This window comes from Quercus lobata, chromosome 2 (genome assembly GCF_001633185.2).
Source record: "Quercus lobata isolate SW786 chromosome 2, ValleyOak3.0 Primary Assembly, whole genome shotgun sequence".
Lineage (NCBI taxonomy): Eukaryota > Viridiplantae > Streptophyta > Magnoliopsida > Fagales > Fagaceae > Quercus > Quercus lobata.
The window spans coordinates 87,625,644-87,646,823 of NC_044905.1; the positions used below are offsets into that span (position 1 = coordinate 87,625,644).

The 21,180-nt window shown below is 38.9% G+C and overlaps 1 protein-coding gene across 1 annotated transcript; it reads left to right on the forward strand.

Annotated features, from left to right (window-relative positions):
• Positions 1 to 1,291: 1,291 nt before the first annotated feature.
• On the forward strand, positions 1,292 to 11,533 carry LOC115973437 (G-type lectin S-receptor-like serine/threonine-protein kinase CES101). Its single transcript, XM_031093702.1, has 14 exons — positions 1,292 to 2,486; positions 2,779 to 2,892; positions 2,969 to 3,180; positions 3,499 to 3,706; positions 3,793 to 4,030; positions 4,148 to 4,298; positions 4,390 to 4,681; positions 7,799 to 9,019; positions 9,417 to 9,524; positions 9,642 to 9,847; positions 10,247 to 10,454; positions 10,533 to 10,770; positions 10,913 to 11,063; positions 11,197 to 11,533. Exons 1-14 carry the CDS (start codon positions 1,337 to 1,339, stop codon positions 11,488 to 11,490), a joined length of 4,791 nt encoding a protein of 1,596 aa, XP_030949562.1. The 5' UTR covers positions 1,292 to 1,336; the 3' UTR covers positions 11,491 to 11,533.
• The last annotated feature ends 9,647 nt before the right edge of the window (positions 11,534 to 21,180 follow it).

Here is a 21,180-nt window from a genome sequence, read left to right on the forward strand (position 1 = left end):
TGTGTACATGTTCAAATTAAAACCTATTTTAATAAAGAATTAAGGGCGACCAGAGCAACAACTCCCCTCTAAAGTCTAAAGTTATTACAATGAATTCATAAATTGGACAGTCCTTATCTAGAAGGGTCTAAGGGACTTTTCCTAATTTTGACGTGACAGTTCTATTCATTTCTGTTTATATGATGTAAATGAGTTAATTCTTGAGATGAGTATTAAAAATTTTATTTTGTTTGGAATGAGAGTTCTAAACATGGATATAAAGGGTATTAAGTATTAACAATTCAAAATCGATTAATTTTATTTTATTTGGAGTACGAGCTTTTCACTAAGCTTAATTAGATGTAAGTTTGGATAATTTTCTTGTCGAGCAAGCTCAAGTTGGTTTAGAAGCTATTTGATTAACTTTTGTACTTTAACATTCCTCTCAAACTTGAGGCAAAGACGTATCAAAAACTTGAGTTTGGAATGAAGGTCTTTAATGCCCCCATCAAATGAATCGACAACCACCAAGAAATGTCTGAAAAGGATCACCCCTGAAGAGGAAGGATCCTATGAAGCTCTTGATGCAAGTGAAAAACGCAAAAAGAGCTTTGGTACAAGAGCACAATTAGACTACATCAAGGGAAGCAACTTATGGTGTCATTTGAGAGTTAGCCTAAAAGAACTCCTTCCTACTAAGAAGTGCAGATCGAGTCTTCAGTAGGGGTTGGAGTACATGTGCTGTTTTGCAGAAGAAAATCTTAGTGGCTAAACTATGTGTTACAATGAATGCAATGTAAAGTATATATAAGATTACGTTAGGCTTAATATGGTAAGCTTAAAACCATGGGTTTCTACCAAACCATGGTCTACTCTACTTATGGTACCATAGTTGAGTCTATTGATGTTTCTCCAAAAAAAAAAAAAAAAAAAAAAAAAAACTATTGATGGTATAGCGTATTGTATTCTAACAATAACAATAAATCTAGTGTCCCAAAAAATTTCGTGATTACTGATCTTACTTACTGTGCTTGGTGACTTGGTGCAGGATAAAAGTGGTGTTAGTGATAAACCTATAAGAAGTCAATGTTACTCTATTTAGTATTTACAACTAATCACTTTAATAAGTTGTATAAAATGTTGAGAGAAATTTTGCATCTCTAGAATTAGCACTGCAATTCAGGTTGCTTCCATAATATTTTAATGATTTAAGCGCAGCATTTGAACACGTTACTGAGTTTTTATTTGACTTCCATTTCTTAAACCAGTGCTCCAAGAAAGCTCGTGAATGGTAACTTAGGCTGTGAACATTTTGGTCCCCATCTTACATTTGCTGCCTATCTTTTATACTTCTAAGATGAGAATATCCAAAGCATTTTTTGTTTTTCTTGGTATCTTCTTCTGTTTCTTTGTCTGCTTATCTCTTGCACTAGACACTCTTAGGCCTGGGGAGAACTTGTATGGCACTGAAACCTTAGTTTCTGCTAGTGGGGTGTTTGAGTTAGGTTTCTTTGGCTCTAGTGAGTCCAGCAATGAATATCTTGGAATTTGGTTCACGAATGACAAGAACAAGAAAGCTATTTGGGTTTCAAATACAGATGCTCCCCTCATGGGTTCCCCGGGGGTTCTCAGCATAAGGTATGATGGCAACTTAGTGATCAGTGGTAGAGGGCCAATTCCCAGAATTGTGAATTATGGACAACTTGCAACAAGTAGCAAAACAAGTGCAAAGATTCTTGATTCTGGAAATCTGATTCTTATGGAAGGAGAAAAGATTATATGGCAGAGTTTTCATTATCCAACTGACACATTTCTACCAGGAATGAAATTGGGGTGGTTTGACATAGGCACAGATCATGTTATGAAAACATTTCTAGTTTCATGGTTAAGCCCATCTGTCCCAGGTAATGGTCCTTTTTCTCTAGGCCTGGATTCAATTACATTGTCCACATTCAATGTATGGCGCAGAGATGATTCTTATCAGCAGATTGGTTTCTGGGATGGTCATACATTCAGATTCTTTTTCCAGAATCCATTGGATGGTTACAATTTCAGCTTTTTCTCAAATAGCAAGGAGGTTTATCTTACTTTCAATAATAAGGGAAGTTACTTTTCATGGTTTGTTTTAGCTTCAAATGGGTATATTAATGAGTTCAAGATGGATGGGCAGGACATTTCAGTTGTGAATCATTCACTATGTGATGACACACAGGTGAGCAAATCAACTGACTGTTTGGTAATGAAGCCATCAAAGTGTGAGGAGGGAGGTAATTTCTCAGAGATAAGAGGGTTGATGCCAAATTCAATGGTGATAAATTGGTCCATTCATACGGGTCTGAGTGATTGTGAGCTAATTTGCAGCAGCAATTGTTCATGTACTGCTTATGCTTCTCTCCATGATGATGGAACCGGTTGTGAACTTTATTACGGAGATAAAAGTGATCTTCTAAACATGATAGAGAGAGGAAACAACACTGTTTATGTGCGAGATGATGCTCCTGAATCTGGTAAGCTTTCTATAATTAGTCTAAAATTGAGATTGTTAGAGGCTAATTGTAATCAGTTAATGAATCTAGTGTGGTTAATTGACTTTTATCTCATTAAATTTACAATAACTTTCTACTGTTCATGGCTCTTGTCCTCTCTAATTGCTTCCAAATTGCCTATCATTTATTTTTCAGCCTTTCTCAGAACTATGTATTATTCATAATGAGAGTGTTGACTGATCTTAGTTTATAAGATGCAGACAAATTTTTATTGTCAATGCATAAGTTGATAGGGATTCTTTTTGTTTCTCAGATCTTCAAAGGAAGAGGAAGCTGGTGTTGGTCATAGCTCCAGTTGTCTCCTTGATATTGATCATTTTGATGCTATTTCTGTGTTATTTACGATGGAGAAAGTGTGACTATTTAGGTAATCTCTCTACATTGGCCAATGCAGTTTATTTAGCCACATGATGTTGCGTGTAATTACTTGTTCATATTAACAGGCGCAAATGGGAGACAATGCCGCATAAGAGACAGTGTGGAGTTGCTACTATTGCAGTTAACTAATAATGAAAATGCTACAAATTATATTGAACTCGGCAGGAAGAAGGATCATGAATTGCCTCTCCTCAGCTTTTCTTGTATAGCAGCTGCCACTGACAATTTCTCAGCTGCCAATAAGCTAGGAGAAGGTGGTTTTGGGCCTGTTTATAAGGTATGAGTTGATTTTTATGCCAAACAAATAATAAGATTGCTTTGATCACACAAAAGAAGATAAAATTATAAATGCAGCTGATATACCAGATGATCTCATTCACATTTTCTTAATGACTACTATATCTCATAGAAATGAATGCCTTTCTTTCCAGTGGGTTATGATTTTAGTAGCATTTCCTGAGAATAAAATGGTTAGTAACATCTATATCATGAAACCAACAAGCTGAATAAATAGGCCTAGCTTTATAGGCTACTCATATATCTGATAAAATTGTCAGTTTTATAAGAAATAACTAGCATCTAAATTCTGTTTCAGGGTGAGTTACGAGGACATGAAATTGCAGTCAAAAGACTATCTAAAAGTTCTGGACAAGGATTAGAGGAATTCAAAAATGAGGTGAAATTGATTTCTAAGCTCCAACACAGGAATCTTGTTAAGGTTTTGGGTTGTTGCCTTGAACGAGAAGAAAAGATATTAATATATGAATACATGGCCAACAAAAGCTTGGATTATTTCATTTTTGGTTTGTAAACTCATCTAGAACCATATCTGTTTCTTTTTCTTTAGTTTGTTAATGCATTCAGATGGTTGAATATACAAGTAATGCAGATCCAACAAGACAAATGTCACTAGATTGGAAAAAGCGTGTTGACATCATTGAAGGGATCGCTCAAGGGCTTCTCTACCTTCATAGGTACTCAAGCTTAAGAATCATTCACCGAGATCTGAAAACTAGCAATATATTGTTGGATGCTTATATGAATCCCAAAATATCAGATTTTGGCATGGCAAGAATTTTTTTTGAGAATGATGATCGAGCAAAAACAAAAAGGGTTGTTGGAACATAGTAAGTCCTGTCAATTTTATAAACATGAAATAAGGGAACACAATTAGATAACATCATGCTTGCATTCATATGTATCCTCGGCAGACAGCTAACTAATTTATTGTACTTTGTAAGCAGTGGTTATATGTCTCCTGAGTATGCAGTGCATGGCTTTTTCTCTACAAAATCTGATGTATTCAGCTTTGGAGTCATTCTGTTAGAGATTGTGAGTGGCAGGAAAAGCACAACTTTCTGTCAATCAGATAGCTCTTTGAACTTGCTAGGATATGTAAGTGATCACATTAGACTTTGTTCCTGAATATTTTTTATCACATGCCTTCTGAGTACTGATTTTGAAGTTACATATGGAACCTTTTAAGGCTTGGGATCTATGGAAAGATGGGCGATGCGTAGAGTTGATGGATCCAACATTGACTGATTCATGTCCATTGAATGAGCTTATGCTATGCATTCAGGTGGGCCTCTTATGTGTTCAGGAAAAGGCAGAAGATAGGCCAACCATGTCAGATATTGTTTTGATGCTCAGCAGTGGAGTGACTTTGCCTACTCCAAAACAACCTGCCTTCTCTACCCTTCTAAATGTTGATTTACCAACAGGAATGCAAAAAGCTTCTCAAAATTTTGTAACATTTTCATCAATGGAGGCTAGATAATTGCTCTTCTATTCTGTAGCACAACCCAACCATAAGTGAAGAAGTAGAAAAGGATAAGGAAAGCAAAAAAAACAAAAAACAAAAATCAATAACTTATACAGCTATTTGTGGAATTATATTGTTCCTTTTGTAATCATGAAGATTTCCCATGTATTTTATAGAATTCTTTATTATATCAATATCAACTCTTTCTACATCACTGCAGAACATTGTCCATATTTTCAGACAATCCATCTTTTAAGTAAACCTCAATGAAGATTCACTTGTGAAAATTCCTTATGGTTAAGATTTTATTATTACTTATATGGCAATTCTAGCAAAATAATTATAATCCTGATTGGAACCTATATCAAATCCAAGAATGAAAGCTTGTTAATGCGCTAGATTTTAGATTAATAGCATTTAGACTCAACAAACTTTAAAAGGAGTTCATTGCCTTAGACCACAAGGACATAATTCAGGTGGGTTATTTCACCAGCCTATAATGCCAAACATCAGATAAAGGTATATTTTCTATTTCAGACTTTTCAGTACAAAAATGACATGTTCTGTTAAGAAACTTAACAGCGCAAGGATTATATGACTGCAGTCAACCTTGGCCAATCAAATCAACCATAGCTTTCATGAAAGTAAGAGCAACATGCACCAACCCCGATTGATCAATTCTCGAAATTATTGAACATTTTTTTAATGGATTATTATTGAACATGTAATTCATACAAAAATAATATGCAGCAGCAACACCTTTAATAGATTAAGAATTTTTTTTTTCTCTGAAGGGCCATCCCAAGATGGATGTCTTCGCCTGTAGTGGTCCACTTGTAGTTCTAGACTTCTTTCTAGTGCCTTAAATTTTCTGCAATTGACTATTGACTATGATTTTGGAGGTCATTTATAGTTAGCCTCTATCACTGAGAATAACCAAAGACTGAAATTTCTGCCAGCAGTCAGAATTTTTAGTTAATATTCTTAGTGTAATTTTTGGTAGTGCTTATCAAAATATAATTTTTTTTTTGTAGCCTTTTATACTAAACATGTGACAATAGATTTTTTTTTTTAATATTACTTTTTTTTTCTTTTTAAAAAAATTGAGACAAAAAGCTAAAATTTGTTTAATTTAGGCTGTTAACTCTCAACCATGGTTTTAAAAATCGGACCGGAACAAAAACCGAATTTGCCTGCGGTCCCCGATTTTCTTGATTTTAGGCATTTTTTTGTGGATTGGGCTTCCAGTTCCTAGTTCGACTGGCCGGTCTAGGCTTTAAAACATAGCTCTCATTTATCGGCTAATCATGCATAACTAATGGATTGGAAAATGATTCTCTCCATTTTAAATGAATTAGTTTCATGGTTTAGGTTAAATATGACAAATTTAAACCTAAAATAGATTCTATCCATTTCAATTTGGTGGTACTTTAATAATAAATTAATTATCAAGAACATTATAGTGCCTCTGCCCTCCTCTCCTATTCAAAGGGGCTATTAGAGAAGAAACTTCCTTCCTTGATTTCTTTACTTAGTCAAGCTTTCTTGTTCCTTAGTGCAGTCTTGATTCATAGTTTAAGACTCCATTCTTTATAGCGTAGTTTATACTCACAGCTGATGTGAGTCTGTATCGACACCTTTACCTTTGTAGATATCAAAGTGCCTTGTAACTTTAATGTACTTATTTTCGGGCTTTATTTCTTACTTTAATATAGGCATTTGTTGGGCTTTTGCCCCTTTGCCTATAGGATGAATTGGGGAAAAAAAAAGGCCTTATTCATAATTCTCTTTCATGGGCTTGACCCAAAAATAGGATTTGACTTTTTGAAGTACAATGAGACAACCTAATACTAAAAAGAGTTATTCTAAGACTACAAACTTAGCCATATTTTTTCACAACTATATTACATGATAGAGTGACAAATTATGACAGACCGTTATTATATTCATATGGATTTACAATTTTTTAGCCACTACTCAAAATCAACCATATGGGATAGTTATGACACAAATTGTGATCTTAGTATTTTTTTTTTTTTTTTTTTTGGGTCTAAAAAGATCAATTTCATAATGACTAATGACTTTTCACAAAACCACGAGAAAGGGTCTTCCACGTGGGCAAATATGTTCTTAGGGACCCATCAATAAATGCTACTGTACACATTGCTCCTTTTTTTTCCTTTTTTTTTTTTATTTTTACCAACCGCATCTCTCATTGGCTAAGAAATTCTGGTGTCACACCCTATTACACAACTTTACCCATAACTCGCTCATGTGACGAGTTGTGGTTGGTGGAGGGGTGATGGTTGATCCATGTGGGGACATCCCTCCATCAACCACAACTCGCCATGTGGCAAGTTGTGGGCGAAGTTGTGTAATTAGGTGTGGCACCAGAATTTTTCCCCATTGGCTCCTCAAACTATGTTTGATTGAGTCAAAGTCACGAACGAGAATGACATGAGTGATGCAAGTCGTTCCATTTGACCTTTTTTATGTCTCACCATGGATCTTTTAATACCAAATTCATGGATTTTTTTAGTTGAATGAGATAGTTTATTAGTAATCAATAATTTCTATTTTGACTAATAAATATTAATTTTAGCGATACAATAGAGCTCACTATTGAATGTTCCGTATGTCAAATTTGTTGAATTTGGGTTTTGAATAATATTATAATTTAATTTAATTTAACAACCAGATATATTTTGACCAAGAGGATTGCTACACTCTTTGGACTATGGAGTTTTGGAGGCCAGACTTATACTTTCAGAGTTTTAATATCATGTGTCTGTAACCAATGACTACAGATTCCAAAGTAAAGAATCAAAGAATAAGAAACTTGTTTTGTCCTAAAAATAGAACTGACATCCATGAAAGTCCATTCCATAGAATCTCTCTCTGAACCAAATTGTGACAAACTACTAGTAGTAAAATGCGAGAGGAGCTAGAGTAGAGGGATATCATACATGATAAAGGAATAGCCGCCAACGATGCCATTCCTTCTCTGCCTCTCTCTCAAGTCTCTTCCTGCCAATATTGACATTCTCCTTCACTGATATGATATCCCTCTCTTCCATTGAGTTTCCATTAGTCTAAGCTTTCTATATATTTTATATATATGGAAATATAGACAGACAGACAGAGAGCTCTGCGTTTCTCAGCCTTGAACCCTTCCTTCAAAGTTCAATGGCCAAAAGTGCAACTTCTTTGTTAATCATATCAGTTTTCCACTGTTGCTTTCTGTTATCTCTATCTCAAGCAAAAGACGCCCTTAAACCAGGAGAGGACCTCAGAGAGGCTAAGACCTTAGTTTCTTCAAATGGGGTCTTTGAATTAGGCTTCTTCAGCATCAGCAGCTCCTCCTCAAGCAACCACTACTTGGGAATTTGGTTCAAGAACGACCCAAACAAGAAGCCAGTCTGGGTTGCAAACCGTGAAAATCCCATTTTAGACTCTTCTGGAGTCCTCTCTATAAGATATGATGGAAATTTAGTGATTGTTGACAGAAGGCAGATTCCCATAATTGTCAACTCTGGAATGCTTGCCACAACTACAAACACAAGCTCCACACTTCTTGATTCTGGTAACCTTCGTCTTGAAGATGGAGATAACATTGTTTGGCAGAGTTTTGATTATCCATCTGACACATTGTTGCCCGGAATGAGACTTGGATGGTTCAACTTAGGCACACAACATTTGAGAGAACAGTTTCTTGTCTCATGGCAAAGTCTGTCGGTTCCTGCCACAGGCTCTTTTGCTCTTGGTCTTGATTCAAATAATAGAACACAACTAAAGGTTTGGCATAGGAATGGGGTTTCACGGCAAATTGCGTTTTGGGATGGCCAGAGGTTGAAATTTATGATTGAGAGTTCGTCAGAGGACTACAATTTTAGCTTTGTGTCAAAACCAGATGAGGTTTACATTACTTTTAATACTAGAGAGAATTATACTTCTTCATGGTTTGTGATGTCCTCAACTGGGCAAATTCAGGAGTACAAAATGTTGGGACAAAAGATTTCAATGGTGAATCGTTCAATTTGTGAAAATACTACAGTAAGCGATGCCACTGATTGTTACATAGTGAGGCCGTCCTTGTGCCAAGATGGAGATAAATTCTCTGAAATCAAAGGGTCCATGCCAAATTCAATAGTTATAAGTGATTCAGCTCATTTGGGTCCTAGTGACTGTGAGATATTGTGCAGGGGAAATTGTTCTTGTACTGCGTTTGCTTCTTTTCGTGGTGATGGTACAGGATGTGAATTTTATTATGGGGATAAAAGAGCTCTTTTGGGAATCATTGGTGTAGGGAAGTCCATAATATATGTTCGTGGGGATATTTTACCAAAACCTGGTGATACAGTTACTGCTTTAGAATCTGGTAAGCCTTATTGTACTTGAAATATTTTGAACATGCGTTTTGATGGAAATCAAAATGTTATAGATTTTTATGAGCAAAAAGGGAAGCTACCTGCTGCATGATTAATTTCACTGGGCCTATCAGCTTGCCTTGTTACTCAATAATCTATAACATCTAGATAACATGTTACAACATGGATTTGATTTAAAGGTATCATTAATTGGTGCAGGATTTTCAATTTTGGTGACATTGTTTGATTTAACATCTCATTCATCTGACAGTCTTAACGCTAGAATTTTACACCAACCAAATTAATGCTGAAAATGTTTAGCGTTTTGTAGAATCTAAATGTCAATGTGCAGAAAAATGAGACTCTCGAAATTATTTTCAGGTGAACAGAACAGCAGGAGGCTGAGGTTGCTAGTCATAATTCCAGTTGTTTCTTTACTAGTACCTATTATAGTTGCCTTAATTTGTTACATACAATGGAGAAAGCAAGGTTGTAGAGGTACCATATTCATGATATAAAGTTTCCATATATTTATATTATTTTACTTCAAGCAAATTTAACTTTTCACTTTTCTCCTTCACAAAGCAGGAGGGAAGGGGAACGAAGACAGCATGAGAAGAAGTCTGGAACGGTTCCTTTTTCAAATTGGCTCTAATGTAGCAGAATTTGACGAAGATAAACCTGAAGACAGATATAATCGAAAGAAGGATCATGAACTGCCACTACTCAGTTTTTCTTGCATGGCAACAGCTACAAATAACTTCTCTGACGAAAACAAGCTTGGTGAGGGTGGTTTTGGGCCTGTTTACAAGGTAATTCCATATAGAATGACTTCCAAGAGTGATTTCTTTTCATTGATTTCTCAGTGAAGAATGTAAATGACAATAGAAACTTTCATTTTGTAAACGAAGTATTTAATAAAGACTTAATACATAGCTTGTTTACTTTTAGCAAAATTTTGTATAAAAGCATAAGGCTAAAGTTTCATAAGCATTGGCAACCGCCAAAAAATGTTTGTAAGCATCAGTGTGAATGACTAGTCTATGGCAGGACCAATGCAATTACTAATTAGATACATGGACATGAAACTCATTCTAGTCACTAATTGCTGTAGTTTACATTGCTATATCTCATATGTAGAGTACAAATAAAAAATTTACCATTTTTTTTATTATAAAGAAAATAACTAGCAGTAAATTGAGGTTCTGCAGGGTGTGTTGCTAGGGCATGAAATTGCTGTGAAAAGACTTTCTAAAAAGTCAGGACAAGGATTGGAGGAGTTCAAAAATGAGGTTCAGTTGATCTCAAAGCTCCAACACAGGAATCTTGTTAGACTTTTGGGTTGTTGCATTGAAAAAGAAGAAAAAATTTTGATCTATGAGTACATGGCCAACAACAGCTTGGATTCCTTCCTTTTTGGTATGTGATGGCCTTGTTTTATTTCCATCTTTGTGCATTTTTATCTGAGCGTGAGTTTAAATTTAAAATTTGAACCAGATCCTACAAAGAAAATGCTTTTGGATTGGAAGAATCGTGTTTTTATCATTGAAGGGATAGCTCAAGGGCTTCTTTATCTTCACAAGTACTCGAGATTTAGGATCATTCATCGTGATTTAAAGACCAGCAATATATTGTTGGATGCTCATATGAATCCCAAAATATCAGACTTTGGCATGGCAAGGATTTTTGGAGAGGATGAAGTTCGGGCAAAAACAAATAGGGTTGTCGGGACATAGTAAGTGATTGCTTGTTCTTTAAGCATGAGCTAAGTGCATTCATTAACATATTCTTGTTCATGCCTAGGCATAGCTACTTACTTGCACATGTGCATACATTTCATTTTTATCACTAATCACTTGTGTCACTTTTTGAAACAGTGGTTATATGTCTCCTGAGTATGTTGTGCATGGTCATTTCTCTACAAAATCTGATGTGTTTAGCTTTGGAGTCATTATATTGGAGATCATTAGTGGCAGGAAAAATGTAACCTTTTGCCATTCAGATAGGTCTTTGAACCTACTAGGATATGTAAGTAACTACGTAAAAACAACATTCTGAACACTCAGTTTATGGTTTAATTCTTTTATATACCATTTTTTATTAGTATTAAGCTAAATTAACCCACCTTTCTCCTCTTTCTAACAACTTGAAATGTTTGAAGGCTTGGGATTTGTGGAAAGAAGGAAAAGGCTCGGAGTTGATGGATCCAACATTATCTAACTCATGTTCGATAAGCCAATTTATGCTATGCATTCAGATTGGTCTCTTGTGTGTGCAAGCGCATCCAGGAGATAGACCTACAATGTCAGATATGATTTCTATGCTAAGCAATAATATTACAAATTTGCCTGCTCCCAAAGAACCAGCATTTTCCACTCATACAAGTTACTCAAATTTACCTAGTCCACAATATACTTTGAATGATGCTACATTTTCAGGCATAGAAGCTCGATGATGGTTAACAAGTAATAACTTTCCTGAATTGTTAATTCTTTGAGATCAAGGGTCTCTGAAATGAAATTGTCTGAGTCTGAGTATGAAATATGAATTGGATTCTCAAAATTGGTTGATTGAAATTTGGTAGAGTCTGTTTACACTAGAGCAATAATATTTTTTCCAAAACTTTCTTTAATGCACACTTTCATTTCTTTCAGATTATACTTTGTAATTTGTATAACAATAACGGGGCTACATAACATTTTCTCATGACTAATGTGTACATTGATAACAGATATTATGTGAAGTTGCTCTTCCTTGATTATTAATTATTATCCCACAAAAGAATATTTTAAATGAAAGAGGTAATCTGAGATTGAGCCTAAGATATGAGAGCATTGGCTGAATTTTACTATGCTTTGGGTCAGTGCAATGCTATAAGTCCAATTATGTTCACAATTTACTCAACAGGTATTCCATCTGAGCATCAACTACAGCATTAATATTAGCCATAAATGTTTCAAGTATGAGATGGATTTCCATTAGAATGAAATATGTTAGATGGTTAAGATTATCTTCTTAGCTTCTATATCCACTCAACAGATACACAGAACCATGTTACTGGGTTAGCAATGTGGAGGGGGCTAGCTAACAGTACCCAAAGGAAAAGTAAAGGGAAAACACACCCAAAAACAAAAAGCAAAAACCCAAATCAACCTTTTTTATTATTGGGTAGGTTTAGGTCCAATGGGCTTATGATTGACCGAAAAAGACAATGAAACAGAGTTTGCAACAATGAGCAGCGGAACTTCAGCTGGGGTACCTTTTGACAATCGCCCAATATCTACCAAGGTTGAATTAAAGGCTGGCTTGAAGCCTGAATGGGATAATATGGGGGTAAAAAACAAAAGGACATGTAAAATATCCCATTATAATTTTATAATTAGTCATTAATCCATGCTAGGAGATTTTGATTAAAAAAATAGTGATACATATTTAACTATTAAGTATTAATAAATCATCATTTAGTTGCCCATGTGACATGTTTTTCACCGAAATCGTCATCAATGCTTTACGTTGTGGTGATATATTTCATTTTGCTTTTGGTCATTTGGTAAAGACACGCTATCTTTTGTAAACTTTGGTTAGAGTTTTTCCTTCTCTCAACAAGCAAGATAATACTGTAATATATGCCTTAACTAGGAGAGTAAGATTTTCTTTTTTGCTTTAATTTGAATAGAAAATGTTCCTCTGGATATTGATACCAGCAATTTGATTAATGCAATGCCAAGCTGTTTCTCCAAAAAAAAGTATTAATAAATAAAAAATTATGTTAGGTAATTTATAGAAGTGGATATAGTATTTGATTCTTTTAATAATAATATTAATAATAATAAAAAGATAGCAAGCTATAATTAGTTTCAACTAACATATTTTAACAGTATTATTTATTGTAATTGCCAAATTGATTGATTGATTGATTGCATATTCATTATTTACTGAGTGTGTTTTGTGTGAGTATGTGCAAAGTCCTATGTACATTGTGCACATTGATTAAATTTAGGCTTTATTAACAACTATAAAGATTCACAATTGTAATTAAATTAGTCATTTTGAGGTAAAGTATAAATGTCATTTGTGCTTTTATGTAACTAATTCCATATGGATGATTAAGAATTATATATGGTTAAAGAAAATATTTCAGCAATATAATTAAAATAAATAATAAAATAGATAATAAAAAAGAATATAATTATTTTAAGTTATATGACAAATGCACATAGCATATGACCAACTTTTTATTAAAAACAAAATATTACAATTGATTATAGAATAAACGATGAAACTCCTGTTAAATTTCTTTAAACTTTTTATGATTGAGTTTTAATTAGAGTGGTATTTTAATTGTCAAACTATCAATTTGGTACCTCTATATTTGTCAAAGTTTTAGTTTTCGTCCCTATACATTTAATTGTTTAGATTTCATCTTTTAACTATCAAAATCAAGGTCTATCACTTATTAACTATGTCAATTTTATTCTTCAACTTTCAAGATCAAATCAATTTTATCCCTATAAATTGACTTGATTATAGATAAAATTGACTTGATTTTGAAATTCAAGGAATGAAATTGACACAATTAATTAATTTCCTCCTCTAGAATTATTATTATTTTCATATTATTTTATTTTTTAGCTATCGGTTCCAAAGCACGACCGCATTTTGTTGTGTCTAACTTTGCTGGAGATATGATATATATATATATATATATATATATAAGAAAACCTTGTTGGGGGTATCTGATTCAGAGAGGTGTGGGACCAATTTGGATATTTATGACGTTGAAAATTGTCACCAATAGATCACACCGTACTCGCGACTCAAAGCGAACCTGCACGACAAGAACAATCGAAGAAAACCTTTAGAGAGCACCGGTGTGGTGCCGGCCTAACACTCTCCGAAGATCAAGTCAGAATTCGTCCTTTCACTTTTAGAGCGCTAGAGAGGGTCAATTAATCTTACCCCGATTTCCGAGAATGTCAGTCCTTTTATAAGGGTGGAGAGGTGGCTTTTCTTCTTGACCTCCAGATCTTTCCAATGTGGGACTCTGATACCAATTCTCCAAAATGTGGTGAGCAACGATTTCCCTTTTTGGATCTTAGTGCTTTTCTAGGCGATAGAGATTTCGGATCATGGGCCCATACTGCGTCTGTCCGCGATGGGCTTTCAAAGCGCATGGGACCATCTTTATACAGGTCCAACAGTCTCAATCCGTCAGGCCCATTAAGGTAGGCCCATCAGGCTCTATATTTTATCATCTTCAGTTGCCCCCTTCACCCCAATGGTCCGTCCGTTTTTAGGTCAAAGGATCAATGGGGTGACGATCCTAACGTAGGGGCATGACGGGTATTTTTATAACGGAAAGGGATCCGTGAGACTAAGAAAGATTAAACTGATTGACGGATTCATGCAATATAGGATGACGGTTCCAGACGGATCAACCCGTCAGAAGAAGATTCATCAAGTTGACGGTTACATGAAGGGTACAATCTGTTGATGTGCCCTGACAGGTTGTCAACATTTATTGAGCATGCCACGTGTCAATCTTTGAGTGGCCGTTGTATAGGATCGAAGCGTCGCTTCGTCTTCCGTGCATCTCCTATATATATATAAGGCGCCTTACTCCCATTTTCACAATTTTTAACCAGAAATCGACTGTCAGAGCGAAGCCGTCAACCTTTTCAGAGCACTCCGTCGTGGACGAGAATCTACCGATTATAACAACCGTCACCCCTAATCCGCCAAGTGTGGTAAGTATTTACTTCAATACATAATCAAGTTACATTTCCGTCCATGCATTGTTGTTAGGCTTACTATACCCGTCAATGATTTCAAACCCGTCAGTCTTAGGTTTTATCGTCAATTGTAGGAAATGTCTAGTGCGTCAAGTAACCAGTCGGTGGTTCGTGACGGGACGGAATACGAGAATGTATACCCGTCCGGTCATAAAGACCAAGAGAGCCCCGGCGAAGATAGGAGTCCGTTTGCCTCCTTTTCGTCCTCTACAGATGAGGATGTGGAGATAGTTGAAATAGAGGGTTCTGATGACGACGGGAATCAAGCACTGGAGTCCGTTGTAGGTGCTGATGGACTGAGGAAGTTCATCATGTTGCCAGAGTGGACAGTGCATAAGTTCACATCCGTCATTAGGGAGAAACATTTCAGCACTTTTAGAACTAACTTCCAAATCCCGGACTACGTTTCCATCCGTTTGCCCCATGTGTCGGAGAAGTGTTACTATGAAGGGGTAGAGGGTGTCGGAATATACGAGCAGGCGTTGAAGGCAGGACTTCGGTTCCCGCTCTCTACACTTCATAGGGAACTTTTGTACTATCTAGGGTTGTCCGTCACACAGATATCTCCTAACGCCTGAAGGGTCTTCATAGCCATGGAGATTCTCTATGGTGCATGGTCGAATGGAGAGAGGAGACTGACGGTCCGTGAATTTCTTCATTGCTACCGTCCAGACGAGATTTCTGGGTTAAGGGGGATGTATAGTTTTGCTAGTCGGAGCCCCTTGTTGAAGGTGATCTTTGAGACCCCAGACTCAAATAGAGACTGGAAGAGTCGTTACTTCTTCCTGGAGGGTAACAGATGGATGAACCATCCAGGGGAGACGGAGTACCTGCCCGTTGACACAACCTGGGCAGTGATAAATCAATTACGTATGCACCCATCTTAGTTTTGTACTGCTTTTCATATTCGTCCATTTTTATGTGTATATTCTGATCGTCTTTCTCTGTAGGTAGACGGCGCCCGCAAGTTAGCCTTGAGGAGTTCAGTTTCCTTGAAGAGATTTGCAGAAAAACTAAGCCGGAAGAAAGGACCTGGGCCAAGTTAGTGAACCCAAAAACAATACACTGGTATTGTGACGGTCCAGAACCTACCCGCGAGGCCATTGCATACGACGAAAGAATACACAAACGTGAGTCCGTCAACTTTTACTCTTGAATTTAGCCTTTAATTTGAGTAAAAATCTTCATCCGTCCTGTATTTGCAGAAATGGACGACGCAAAGAGAAGGGCGATGATAAAATCACTAGCCGTCGAGCAAAAGAAGACAGGTGAAGTTGTGGTTCCTAAGATGCCGGGGTCGTCGGCTAAGAGGAAGCAGCCGTCGAAGTCTGACCGTCCATACAAGCAGCCGAAGGTTTCATTGGAACCCGTTGTGGGCTTGATGGCTGAGGGTGTTAAGACCGTCACCCCAGCCAAACATGGATCCGGTAAGGGCTTAATGTAAGCCCCACCCGTCAACGAGGAGAAGCCCCCTCCCCTTCTCCGTGACGACTCGAAGTTTGCCTTGGAGAAACTTTCGTCGATAATTTCCGCAGAGGATTACGAGGATCTGGGGAATCATTCGACGGAGGCAATGAGGGAGACGGGGTAATTCGCCGTTGGACAGGTAACCCTTTTTTTTTTATCCGTCATTGTATGCCCGTCCACTCTTAGTTTTCTATTTAACACCTTTTTAATTTTGTCTATTTCAGTCCTTGGTTATGATGAAGGGCCTGATGGATCGCTGCCTCAACCGTGAAGCGGCTCTAGAACGTGTACGGACAAAGGCTGGGCAGACGGAGGAGGAGCTTAGCCAACTGTATAAGTGGAAGTCCACAATGGAGCAGACGTTTGAACTGTCTGAGAAGACCAGGAAAGAGTTCGAACAGAGGACGGAAGAAGCTGGGAAGGCCTTGAAGGGAAAAGAAGATGAAGTAAAGGACTTGAAGAAGAAACTCCGTCAGGCCAAGGATGATGCCGTCAACGAGTATCGCGACTCTGAGGCATTGTTGAAGGAGCTGGGGGGATCGTTCCTTCAAGGCTTTGACGATGCAATCCGTCAGATAAAAAAGGCCTACCCAGATCTGGACGTGTCCATGATATCCGTCAGTGATCAAGATCAGACATTTGCTCTGCCCGTCGCTTCAGACAATACGGAGGACCTTTTCGGGGACGAAACAGCTCAGGGTGACGGAGAGTCCGCTGTGCCGAAGGAGGTTCCTGTTGCCGACCCCAATAAAGCAGATTAATTTCTTGTAAATGTTGAGGAGGATCCGTCCCCTTTTTTATATATTTTCTGTGCTTTGAAGACGGTTTGTTTTAACTCAGCTTTTGTACCGAACAATGTTTTTCTTTCAATATATATGTTTACGCATATTTTTGTTGCTGGTAAAGTATTTGTATCTGTTAAGGATTTTTCTCTCCGTCTATTTGTATGTTAAGTGTTAATTTGGACAAACCGGTCTGTTGATCCGTCCACTTTAAAAAGCTTTGCTCACTTCTAATCGGACCCGTCCACTTTATGGATAGGAAATACTATCCGTCCACTTTGTGGTGGCTGACCTTTATCGTCTTGTTGTTCGTCCACTTCGTGGGCGTTTTAGAACCGTCCGTTTTGGGAGCATAATTATATCAGCCGTTTTATGGTCCGTCCACTTTTGCGGGCAGCTTTTTATCTAGACGATGGTCCGTTCACCTTGAGGCGGCTATTCCGTCCACTTTATGGACTTGTAAAATTATTCCCCGTTTCGGGTGATTCGTCCACTTTGTGGCGGCTATACCGTCCACTTCATGGACTTGTAAAATTATTCACCGTTAGGGGTGATCCGTCCACTTTGTGGCGGCTACACCGTCCACTTTATGGACTTGTAAAATTATTCCCCGTTTCGGGTGATCCGTCCGCTTTGCGGCGGCTATTCCGTCCACTTTATGGATTTGTAAAATTATTCACCGTTAGGGGTGATCCGTCCACTTTGTGGCGGATACACCGTCCACTTTATGGACTTGTAAAATTATTCCCCGTTTCGGGTGATCCGTCCGCTTTGCGGCGGCTATACAGTCCACTTTATGGACTTGTAAAATTATTCACCGTTAGGGGTGATCCGTCCACTTTGTGGACTATGTAGTTATCCTTCTGGGACGATTCGTCGGACGCCCATCTTGTTGATTTCAAGTAATCATCCTTGTGGGATGCTCCGTCCATCTTGTGGACTTTATCTTGTATCCGTCCATCTTGTGGACTTTAAGTTGTCATCCCTGTGGGATGCTCCGTCCATCTTGTGGACTTTATTTTGTGTCCGTCTCATGGACTTTTAACTAGCTCTCGTTATCTTTGTGGACAATTGTAATGGCATCCAAGTAGAAGATCATAATTGTATCTAATTATAGAGATGCGTAAAGGAAAAGTGCCTGCCCCCCTGGGCTTAAAAAAGGCACGACAAGATTGTAGCAAAAGAAAAACAGTTAAATGAAAAACTTATAAAAAACTTAAAAAGCCAAAAAGAAACATGGTTGCCGTTCGCCGTATTACTATCACCGGTAGTATTTTCTCAAGTACTCGGCATTCCATGGATGCGGTAGCTTCTCTCCGTCTATTGTCTCCGGGTGGTATGTTCCTTTCCTTTTCCATGCCGTGACTCTATAAGGTCCTTCCCAGTTGGGGCCGAGTTTTCCCTGTGTAGGGTCTCTAGTTGCACCTATGACCCTTCTGAGTACAAGGTCTCCTACTTGGAAGTTTCTGTGTCGGACCCGGGAGTTGTAATGTCTGGCCATGCGATCCTAGTATCTAGCGATCCTTTGTTCCGCCGCCGACCATACCTCATCTATCAGGTCCAGCTGTAGCCTCATGGATTCGTCGTTCCTGCTTTCGTCATGGTTGTGAACCCTGTAACTTGTGAGCCCAACTTCTGCTGGGATGACCGCCTCACTCCCGTATGTCAGTCGGAATGGCGTCTCTCCTGTTGGAGTCCTCGCCGTTGTCCTGTATGCCCACAGTATGCTCGGCAATTCATCGGGCCATATGCTCTTTGCCCCCTCGAGCCGAGTCTTGATAATCTTTAGCAGGGATCGGTTCGTGACTTCAACCTGGCCATTAGCCTGAGGATGGACGGGTGATGAGTAGTGGTTTTTTATTCCTAGCTGTGTGCAGAAATCCCGGAAGTGGCCGTTATCGAACTGCCTCCCGTTATTTGAGACAAGGACTCTAGGAATACCGAACTTGCATACGATGCACCGCCAGACAAAACTTCTAATGTTTTTTTCTGTAATGGTGGCCAAGGCTTCCGCTTCTACCCATTTTGTGAAGTAGTCAATACCCACTACCAAGAACTTTAGCTGCCTTACCGCCGTTGGGAAAGGTCCCATGATATCTAGTCCCCACTGAGCGAACGGCCATGGAGCCGTTATAGGGGTCAGCTCTTTAGCTGGTTGTCCGATAAAATTGCTGAACCTCTGGCATTTGTCGCAGCTTTTAACGTAAAACTCGGCATCCTTCTGCATGGTTGGCCAGTAATACCCAGCTCGTACCAGTTTGTGCACCAATGACCGCGATCCAGAATGGTTCTCGCATATCCCTTCGTGAACTTCCCTCATTACGTAGTCTGCCTCTTCAACCCCGAGGCATCTTAGATAAGGGCGGGAGAAACCTCTCTTGTAAAGAATGTCTTTTATCAAGACGAACCTCGCCGCTTAGACTTTTAGCTTTCTCGCTGCCTCCTTCTCTTGTGGCAGTAACCCGTCCTTCAAGTATGAAGTTATCTGTGTAGTCCAGTTTCTTTCGGAGCGTATCTCCTGCATGTTGTCGGGGTCTATTAGTGGAAAGAGTTGAACAAAGGAAAGTACATTACCCGGTGTCACCATATGTTCTGCTGAAGCGGCCTTCGCTAGCCAATCGGCGAGCTCATTTTCTCCCCTGGGTATTTGGATGACCGTCGATTTTAGCCCATTGACACTCGCCCTTACTTGATCAAGATATTTCTTCAACCTTTCCCCTTTGCATTCATAATCTCCGTTTACTTGATTGGTCACGACTTGAGAGTCGCAATAAACGACCACACTTTCAGCTCCGGCGGCTTTGGCTAGGTCGAGTCCTGCCGCCACCGCTTCGTATTCTGCTTCATTGTTGGTAATGGGGAAGTCGAGACGGACCATACATTCGATCTTGTCTCCTTCAGGTGACAGCAATACTATGCCGGCCCCTCCAATTCGCCGATTGGATGATCCGTCGGTGTAGATGCTCCACTGGGGGGGTTCTTCTGCCCCCTTGTCCTCGTCATGCGTAAACTCTGCTATGAAGTCGGCTACAGCTTGTCCCTTAACGGCCACGCGTGGACGGTACTTGATATCAAACTCGCTCAATTCTATTGCCCACAACGTCAGTCGACCTGCGGCTTCAGGATTACTCAGTGCCCTTCGCAAGGGCTTGTCGGTCATTACGTTCACGGTATGGGCTTGAAAGTAGGGTTTGAGCTTGCGAGCCGCCGTGACCAATGCAAAAGCAAGTTTCTCCATGGGTTGGTATCTTTCTTCGGCACCGCGGAGAGCCCGGCTGGCGTAGTATACAGGCTTTTGTGCATTATTCTCTTCTCTGATTAAGGCCGCGCTGACGGCGACAGAGGAGACGGCCAAGTAGATGAAAAGTTCTTCACTAGGTTGCGAGGGACTCAATAGGGGTGGTAAAGATAAGTATGCCTTTAATTCCTCAAACGCTTGCTGACACTCGTCCGTCCACTCGAAAGATTTCTTTAATGTGCGAAAGAAAGGCAAGCACTTGTCCGTTGCTCTCGACACAAATCTATTTAATGCCACTATCCTGCCGTTAAGGCTTTGTATCTCCTTCACATTTCGCGGGGGGGCCATCTCTACTATGGCTCGGATTTTGTCCGGATTAGCCTCAATTCTTCTCTGGGAAACCATGAACCCTAGGAATTTGCCTGCCGTTACACCGAATGCGCACTTTCCCGGATTGAGTTTCATGTTGTAGGATCGGAGCGTACCGAATGTTTCCTTAAGGTCCTCTAGGTGGTCTTCCTCCTTCCGGCTCTTTACCAGCATGTCGTCGACATAGACTTGGACATTCCTCCCTATTTGTTGCGCGAACATCTTGTTCATTAGCCTCTGGTATGTTGCCCCCGCATTCTTCAGGCCGAATGGCATTACTTTGTAGCAGAATAGTCCTTGGCTGGTTACGAACGAAGTCTTCTCCTGATCGGCCTCGTGCATGCGGATCTGGTTATAACCCGAGAAAGCGTCCATGAAGCTTAATAATTGGTGTTGAGCCGTCGAGTCTACTAGGACATCGACCCTTGGAAGGGGGTAGCTATCTTTAGGGCACGCTTTGTTAAGATCGGTGAAATCCACGCACATCCGCCACTTGC

Coding starts and splice junctions, on each gene's coding strand:
- LOC115973437 (XM_031093702.1), top strand. CDS start 1,337: ATGAGAATATCCAAAGCATTTTTTGTTTTTCTTGGTATCTTCTTCTGT. Junction 9,020..9,416: donor GGATATTTTACCAAAACCTG/GTGATACAGTTA, acceptor AATTATTTTCAG/GTGAACAGAACAGCAGGAGG. Junction 11,064..11,196: donor CTTTGAACCTACTAGGATAT/GTAAGTAACTAC, acceptor AAATGTTTGAAG/GCTTGGGATTTGTGGAAAGA.